At 27.5% G+C, this 9,858-nt stretch overlaps 1 protein-coding gene across 1 annotated transcript; it reads right to left on the reverse strand.

Moving 5' to 3' along the window:
* Positions 1–5,907: 5,907 nt before the first annotated feature.
* On the reverse strand, positions 5,908–9,071 carry LOC148569807 (inositol oxygenase 4-like). Its single transcript, XM_088509078.1, has 11 exons — positions 9,041–9,071; positions 8,822–8,936; positions 7,961–8,042; positions 7,651–7,855; positions 7,433–7,492; positions 7,018–7,070; positions 6,640–6,762; positions 6,475–6,544; positions 6,232–6,310; positions 6,048–6,129; positions 5,908–5,934 (listed from the first exon to the last, which is right to left on the reverse strand). The coding sequence occupies exons 1-11, from the start codon at positions 9,069–9,071 to the stop codon at positions 5,908–5,910; spliced, it is 927 nt and encodes a 308-aa protein (XP_088365204.1).
* Between the last annotated feature and the right edge of the window lie 787 nt (positions 9,072–9,858).

The raw sequence follows: 9,858 nt of genomic DNA on the forward strand, positions 1-9,858 counted from the left end.
TTTCTTTTCATTTTGTTTCTGCATGTGTGTGTCTAGGATAGTGGGGGCTGCGGCTGCTGCTTGAATTAGGGGAGTTAGGGTTCAATTTGGTTAGAGTAGGGTTTGTTTTGGGTAAAATTAGGTATAAGGGTGTTCTTGGTAATTTTAATAAAAATTAGGGGGTTATAGAGAATTAATTTGAAATCTAATTTAATCCTTAAAACTAGTTAAAAATATTATTTGTTGTATCAAAGTACTAATTAATCTCAATCAAATGCTCTAATTGAAAACATAATACAATATAATTAATTTTCTTTATTAACAAAAACCTAAAGTATTTATTTATACAAAGAATATCATATAAAAATCTTATTATTTTACAACTACTAATTTTGTAATTTAAATATAGAAAATAGTTCAATAATTGTAAAATTAAATAAAATTCTAATTTAAATAGCCAAATATAATTATTTTTTTTGAATTTCCAAGACTTTAAATTGTAAATAGAAAGGTTCTGAGAACCGGACCGGTCATTGAACCGGTCAAGTAATTGGTTCAGTGGTTCATTGGTCTGACCGGGGTCGAACCGTGGTTAAACCGGTTTAATTAAATATACAGTGAAATTATAAAAAAAATTCAATATACAAATCACAACCTTGAATATAGCATTAAAAAAAATCCAGAATCACAGAATCCAGAATCCAGAATCCAAAATATTCTATATAGCATTCAAAATAAATAAAAAACTCAAGCAAATTTTGAGTGAACATCGGATTGCAAAAGAGCCTTTTGTACTTTCTGTAACAAACAAACCACACAAGCAACAATCAGCATCCATTGAAAACAAGATCATTCATTCATAACAAAGTTCTGTTATAGGGTTTGGACCAACAATGGGCCTGAACACACACTTTATCAATTGACATAGAAAATTATCTACCCTAGTACAAAGTATAGCAATGCTATTGCACACTAAACAAATTGAAAATTTCTGTAAAACGCAAATAAAAAATCCAAATTTCTTGTACAGTATTATGTTATTGTTGCTGATCATTTTATGACTGTTCCATCTAAATTGAACAGAGCAGAATTGAAAACAGATCGAAATAGAAGAATAGAGCAAAGCAAAATTCTCAAATTCAACATACATCAAATTAATTCTCAAATTCAACATGCAACAAATTTATTTAACATTTCATTAATCATATAATAATTGATATATTGAAGAAGAACAGAAGCCAGGAATAAAAACAGAATATGAACACAAGAAGTCAAGAACAGAAGCCCAGAACAAAAAATGAATAGAAGAATAGAAGCCAAAAACAAAATAAAAAAATTACAGGAATATGAATAGAAGATCAAAAGCCCAGAACAAAAAATGAAAACACCAAGAAGCCAAGAACAGAAGAAAGAGCCAGAAACCAGAACTTACTGCAAGATGAAGTAGAGAACAGAAGGCCAGAAGCTCGAGCCTCGAAATAGAGAACAGAATCGTGAGCGACGACCCGCGGCGGTGAGTGACGACCCGCGGCGGTGGGCGACGACCCGCGATGGTGAGCGACGGTGACGGACTACCCGCGACAGTGACCCTCGATTCACGGTGTCGGTTCTCCTTCGCATACAGAAGCTCCAGCCTAGAAGAGCTTAGGGTTGGGACTTTGGGAGTGGGAGTGGTCTTGCCTTCTTGGAAGAGTTTAATTGATTAGTGATTAGGGATTTAACTGCAACGCATTCTTCACTCTTCGGCGTTTTTTCTTTATTTTAAAAAAAAAAACCAAACGACGCCATTTTCATTGACGGGGGAAAACCGGTACTTAAAGAAACTGGACCGGTTCGTCCGGTTTGCCGGTTAACCACCGGTTCGACCAGTTTTCTGACCGGTGTTTGGCAGCACGGTTTTGTAGGTGGACCGGACCGGCTAGGTGACCGGTTTTCGGTTAACCCGGTTGAACCGGCCGGTCCGGTCCGGTTTTCAAAACATTGGTAAATAGGAAGATAATTCAAAATTATAGTGTTTGGATAAAAACCTTAATTTGTTTCAAATCCAATTAATCAAAACTACCTTTAATTATCTTCAATAAAATAATTTTTGAACTTAAAACTATAAACAAATATATATAATTTAAAATTAGTTCATAGTAACTTTTTAAAAGTTCTGGGTCTTACATTCCACCCACCTTATAAAACTTTTCGTCCTCGAAAAATAAAAGAATACATAAGGTAATACAAAGAATCAGTACTCTGCTTTCTAAATGCTTTTAAATAAGTAAGAAAGTTTAGCATATATATATATATGTAAAATACTGAATAGCTATAAGATTTAGATATAAGGATAGAGCATGGTGTAAGGCAGAAGATACCAGAATGCTCGATGCAAAAGGTTATATGGTTTTCAAGACTTTACCAAAATTGGAAAAACACAATAGAGGGCAAGTTTCACAAGATAGACATTCAAAAAGTAAAGTGATAATTAAAGTGGTAAGTTGAGGATGAAGGATTCCCTCTCTTATTGCGAAGAAAAAGTTTAAGGTTGAGAATTCCCTCCCTTGTTGCATCGGGGATTGGATAGAAGGTTGAGGATTCTCTTCGGTTCAATTTCCAACTGTGGTTAGGATGGTGGTTTCAATTTTGATTGTGATTATGATTGAAAAGTGTGGCGGAAATTATATCCCAAGAGTGTGTAGGACACCATATCTCAAGAATGTGGCGGGCACTATATCCCAAAAGTGTGGCGGGCACTATATCCCTGATAGCACATTTCTCTCTGGTTACAAGGTGAAAACGCACATTCTTTCGTATGTGGAAAGACACACTCCTTCATAATTCCTCCAAGAGAAGGGGAAAAGATACTCTCATTCGTTTATATTCCTTCTGAAGATGCACAACCGAGAGATCATGTCCGAGTTCACTACCGGATGTGTCGAGTCAAGCAGTTTAACCGACAAGTGAGCTCACAGCCAATAGGACAAGCATATATTATGTGCATTTGTTTGCTATTGTTTGAGTGTGCATAACTATTTTGGTTTGTCCAATTGAATTTCTGTTAACTGTTAAATGTACTATTTGTTGTGATTGCTCTTTAGTTGTATTTGTTTTGTACTTCTTATTTTTTGTGTATGGTTTCACAATTGAGACTTGAGACTTGAAATTAATGGTGATTATGACTATGTGAATGAATGAGATCGTTGGTAGTTCAAAGTATGTTAAAATTAGCAATTAACTCCGTATTGATTTTTTTTTTTTGTGATTGAAATTACCGAACTGAATACTGAACCGAGTAATTGGATATTAGGAGTAAAGATGAGATTATATTGGAAATGATTGAGGTTAGAGGTAATTGATAACGCTGAGACTTTAGCAAATTGACCCAGTTGGGATTAGCTAAAATCCTGGACTTGAACTTCTGTGAAGTTGGAGAATTAGGATTGTCTAGTGGGTTCATATCTCTTTATATAGTCTTTATTTGGAACTATTACTCTACTGGGAACCTTCGAATTCTCACCCATCGTGGTTTTTCTATTTTTCAAATATAGGGTGTGACGCACCTCGTTGAGTGTGTGAGATTCTGTTTGGCGAAATGAAGGATATTCTTTTGAAGTTCACTTTTATTTATTTAGAGTTTTCTCTACTTTTGAAATCTTTTTTGTATATTCCTATTAGAAGTTTTTATTTGGAAAAACAGGAATATTCTGGTGTAATATTCTAGCCGGCTTTTTCTTCACGGGTCGAAACTAATAATTATTAAATATCTTATTTCAGAACTTACGTACCTATATATGTAAACCTGTTTTGCTTTTGTATACGATGTTCACTTGCATTAACATGATTTGAGTGTGATTAACGGCTGTCAATTGTTTAAAAAAATTTTCACAGGCTCCTAATGATATTATTATTCTTCAAATATTATATATGTATCTTTCTTTTAGGTATCATAATGCCTCGCAACCTTTAATTTATGATTTAATTGTAAAGCTGTGTGTGGTAGGGTATTACAGAAAGCTTGAAGAGTGAAAAAAACATGCTTTTCTATGGTTATTCTTATCTGAAATTTTGTAATAGGTTTTATTATCATTATAAAATAGTAAAATAAGTATATGTATAATTATGTTCAATGTAAATGCTAATACTTAGAACTCAAATATTATATGCAATTACATTCAGGGACAGATCCAAGGAGGGGCAAGCATAGGCTTTGCCCCCGTCTTTTTTTTGAACAAAAATAAATAATTTTAAGTATATAAAGTTATTATATACTATATAATTTTATTTTTTATTTAAAAATAGAAGAGTAAATAATTGTCTTATATAAATAATAAAATTATTAAACTCAAAAATAAATAATAATCCTTAAATTGAAAAAAATATTATTGTCAATTAATTTTGGATTAAATAAATTTTTAAATATTTTAAAATTTAAACTTTTTGTTTTTTAATATTTTTCTCTTAATTTTTACACCTATTATCATATAAAAATACTTTAGTATTTATAATAACTAAAACAATCTTTATATATTATTGTACATACATAAAAATAAATTATTTTAAAATTTATGTATTTTTATCATGATATAAAAATTTTAACATATTAAGTAAATTCATTTAAATGATTATATTTTTTATATTTTATACACGAATATATTTTAATTACATATAACAAAATTATTAGAACAACTTATTTATATTATTTTATAGTATTTTTTTATGATATGAAACATAAAAATATAATTTATTGTCACAATAATACTCAATAAAATAAACTAATTAAAAAATAGACCATTTTTATATTTTATCGAATCCAAAATAAAAAATAAAATTTATAAGAATTAAGATAATTTTTTTATATAACAAGCACTTATTAGTATTTTTAATTAAAAAATATTAATCATGATTATATATTACTAAATATATAATATTATATTTGATTATACAATATTTTAATTTTTGGTCCCACTTCTACCAAATTTTTGTATCCTTTCCTAATTACATTTAATTGTAGTTTTTTAATCACAAGACATATTTTATTGGATGTTACTATTTTAATTTTTTACATTTTAGAACCTACTTCCTAGATTAGATATGTAAACTTGTTATTGATATTGTGTTTAATAAAATATTTTATTTTGTAGTAATTAATTTTAGTATATTTATATTATTTACAAATAATAATAATTATCTGAAAAATAATTTGAGATTTTAGAAAAAAAGATATATTGTTAGTCTTAATAAAATGAGTATAATATAATTAAAAAATGTGTTAAAGTTTTAGCGAAAATAATAATAGCAACTAAAAGTGAATAATATTATAATCTTAGAATTACTTTTAGTAGCCATATAAAATTTTGAGAAAATGGTCACAAAAAATTATAACTTTAGGGGCCATTAAAATTTTTTTTTATTGACAATTGTATAATTGCTACAAAAAGTGATAATTTTTAGCGGCCATTAAAAAGATCTTTATTGGCAATTATATAATTATCACTAAAATCTTTTAGTGACAAAACATAAGACGGTTAATCTCTAATTGCTAGTAATTATATTAATGACTATTTTAATTATCACTAAAAACAAAATAAATAGTCACTAAAAATCATTTTTTCTAGTAGTTACTGTATTAATTGATTGATTATATTAATTGATTGTTATTTTGATATGTATGAATAAGAATTCATATATATACAGGTTCATCCATCATTCATTCATTTTAATAGTTTACATCATATTATTGAGTATATATATCACTGAAAAGTCTCATATAAAGTAATCTATTTGTGATTTACAACACATATATGTAATTATAGAAATTAATACATTACAACACATATATGCAATCGCCAATCGGTCTCTATTTTTTAACTTGCTCTCAAGGAAAATTAATCAATTCCCTCCAGGCCCTTGAGGTAGATCCATTAATTAACTTATATTGATTCTTCACCACTTCAGCTTTGCTGGAAAATACTATAAAAGCATTCAAAAAAAAAAAAAAAGTAAGAACGTCACATTAAGAAACAAGAAAAGGAATTCAAATAAAACAAAATGAGCAATAATCTATTTGAAATTTGTGCCCCCACCTTGTCAATAAGTGATTGATAGTATGGCTTTACTTTTTCAACGTCCACCAAAACTTTGCTTTTGCTATAGAGATCATATTTACTACATAATACATAAAATTACAGGTGATGTTATTGATTAGTAATAATACCAAATGCTGTGTGCAAATTATTTGATATATATATATATTAAAAAAAGACTAACTTGAAAATGTGAAGCCACTTCAAGTTCTCAAAATCTTCTTCACTCATGAAATGAGTATATGCTCCCTCCTTATGCAAAGCTGCAAAAGAGTTTTAAGCTTAATACATCGTTATTGAAAGAAAATTCTAAAAAATAATTATGATTTTTTTTTGGTTTACAAAATAAAACGAACTTTTGTTGCCCAACAAAAAATGCCTTCTTATGACATAAAAGGAAAAGCACATAGTAAATAAAAATACTTACGATAAAATGAGTGATATCTAATAATGAATAAGCCAGGTGAAGGTAAAGTGGTTCCATTTTCCTTTGCTACCTATAAATTCAAGTGAAGTATAAATTTATTATATATCTTGAACAAAATAATAAATAAATTATATATAAATTATAACTATATATTTAATTACTCACCATATACATATAGTCATCATGTCCCCATGACATGAGTACATTGTCTAATCCACACCCTTTACTATAGACTCCATCTTTAGTGTTATAAGCAGGATTTTTGCTATCTGGGTTTTCTTTGAAATACTGAAGCATAGAAAAAGTTTATATTATTGGTTGATAATAATTTTAGAATAAAAATATATTATTTATACACTAAAATTAACCATTATATATTATTTATAAATATATGTATAATTTAATTTATTTTTAATATGTATTTTATATTTTAATATGTATTTTATACTGATTGTTAATTTTAATATAAATTTAACATGATTGTTTTAGAGACATGCAAAAAAAGGGGTCATTTTTACAGTTTTGTTAGAAGAGGAAGGCTACCTTGTGGTGAACATTTTTTTCATCAAAGGCACAACCAACAGGAAAGGTATCTCCTGCAAATATGTATTTAATCATTTGGTTAAATGTTTAATTTAAAGTAACATGCCAAAACTAGCTAATTGGGAATTTAAAGATTGATAAAATAATTATACATGAAATATAGGGATGTGTCTTATTTAAAATATTGTAAATTGAATCAAAATAATTACAACACAAATATTTTTATAATTAATTATTTACACTCTCTCAACCTTAATGTAGCCATAATGACTTAATAAAAATTTGGTTTTGTATTATGGTTTTAAAATGATAATTAATTTTAAATATTGTAATTAAATTTTATTTCTAAAACATAATATTCAAAAGATTATTTCATTTAAAAAAAAAATATCATAAAGAATAAGAAAGTTCTTACCAACAACAGCCCATTGAGGAAGTTCACCGAATTGAGGAAGGTGAAGAATCTTTCCGAGATCTGAAATAAACAAATATTCATTTGTCAATTCATATTAACTATCTATCAATAATGAAAAAACTTTCTTAAAATAAAAGGACAAAAAATAACTAAAATTAAACTAATTAACCTTTATAATAGAAAATGAAAAAAAAATCTAAGATTTCAAATTTAATTACCATGGATGAGAGCAGTCAAATGTAACCAATCTTCGTTAGGATAATCTTTTCTAATGGCTTCTGCAGTTTGCAATAAATGTTGAATTTGAGGTTCATCCAAATCAGGATCACTATCATCCACTACTTCATTAAGCAGCTCACAACATTTCCATATGCTCATTTCTGCTTTGTCCAATTTCTTATAGTGCTCCCTCATTTTCTTTACCTATATTATTAGCAAATGAAATTTTCATGAATTAGCATTGAGCTTTCATGTTATTGTGTATTAGTATATATAAACATGTTTGAGGAAAATAAGAATTTGACTTACAAAGTCATATGTCTGATTAATGTGTTGTAATCTATAGAATTCTTCCACACCTTTTTGTCTTTCACTTTCAATATCATAATCCCTGCCAAATAATCTCATTAGAAGACTGATTTCACTTTGATCGATATCTGAAGCCATTTTTACAAATTTGTATGTGTATTATTGTATGGTATATGTAAGCTTTTTATGAAGGGTTATGAATTTGTAAATTATTTTACACAATATTTTAAATTATTATTTAAATAGTAATTAGATATAAAAAGTTGTTATATTTATTGATATATGATTTGGTATATATATGAAAAGTCTTTTACTTTGTGATCAAAATTAAATTCTTTCAAAAATATAAAAAAGAAATCTCAGTTTTATTGAGAGAACGTGGGTCACAAAGATACAAAATTTTTCTCGCCCTTTATGTAGTAAAATTAGAGCAAACTAAGTTTAAGTTAGGTTTTTTATTTTTAAATTATATTGACATATGTAATTAGTTGCATATTTAACATTTAAAACAAAATTAAATTGTTAAAAATATTAGATAAAGAAATGTAGCAATTTATATGTCTTTTCTATTACTAAAGAAAGTTAGAGTTTAATTTTTATTATTAAAAAAATTAAGATAAAAAATCTTAAAAAAAAATATCTATGCACAATCACATTTTAAGTTTAAATAAGACTTTTATATATGTCAAAATTTATATTAGAGATATAATTATTTATATGTCTTATTATATTAATTTAAATTTTTTTAGATGAGTGAATTTATGTCAAATATATGGCGTTAGCTGCTTAAAATCATAAATTTTAAATCAAAGAAATAAAAATCAAATAAAAGAGAATATTGAAATAAAGGGGAACTGAAACCTGAAAGATTGGCCAAATGCATTGCTTTTTGGGGCCTTAAACATTCTGTCCTTTGCCGACACAAGCTCACTGGTTTCTTCGGTGTGCACATTCTTCTTTTCCTCAGCTTGGGAACCTAGAAAAAAAAACAAATTGAGATATATGGGATTTTCTACCCAGAAAGAAAAAATAACGCTCCAATACTTTTTTTTTAAAAGAAGAAGAAAAACATAATCAAACCATGGGCATGGTGCTCAGCCTGGATGGCCATTTTCTCTATTTCAAATAAGCAAGAAGCGAAGCACAGGACAAAGAAGCTTAGAAACTTGGAAGAAGGGATATGAAACTCCAGTGAAAATGGGTGTGACAATAACTTAGGACAAAACGAGTTTATATAGTACAACACCAAGTCCTTGTCGTGAAATTTGAAATCTTGGAATCCTTAACTAAAATGACGTTTCGGAGGATTTATCATTATCTGTATAAACCAAAACCATACCATTCTTAGTAACTTTCCAATTAATTAAATTTATGCCAACAACTATATGCCAGCAGTATGCTTACCAAATTCACCCACTATTATATTTTAGATATTTAGTAACATTTATCTTTTAATATGTATTAAAATATTGGCAATGTAGCTATTAAAATATTAGCAATGTAGCTAAAATTATATTTTAGACAACATTTAAAATAAAACTTTAGTAAATATACTTAATTTTTTAAAAAAATTTAAATAACTGTTACCTATTTTTATTCCTAAATACACCATGTATTCATACTCTCTCCAAAACCTTTTTACAATCAGGAACGGATCCAAAAATGTTATCATGTGGGTCCATAATATATATAATATTTAAAAAAATATACAAATAAATTATAATGTAAGATGTATTATAAAAATATACCAATAGAAAATATATATTTAAAGTATAGAAAAATATGTGTACTTTTTACTAACAAAGTGATACACGTCGATTCTTCATATCATAAAATTCATCGATCATAGAATCTGTGTCAAATCTTTTAGCAATCTTCTTCTCAATGTAAATCAAAAG

Source organism: Arachis ipaensis, chromosome B3 (genome assembly GCF_059453495.1).
Source record: "Arachis ipaensis isolate K30076 ecotype BB chromosome B3, ASM5945349v1, whole genome shotgun sequence".
NCBI classification, from domain to species: Eukaryota; Viridiplantae; Streptophyta; class Magnoliopsida; order Fabales; family Fabaceae; genus Arachis; species Arachis ipaensis.

Coding starts and splice junctions, on each gene's coding strand:
- LOC148569807 (XM_088509078.1), bottom strand. CDS start 9,071: ATGGCCATCCAGGCTGAGCACCATGCCCATG. Junction 7,856..7,960: donor TTAATCAGACATATGACTTT/GTAAGTCAAATT, acceptor CTAATAATATAG/GTAAAGAAAATGAGGGAGCA. Junction 5,935..6,047: donor ATCAATCACTTATTGACAAG/GTGGGGGCACAA, acceptor ATGCTTTTATAG/TATTTTCCAGCAAAGCTGAA.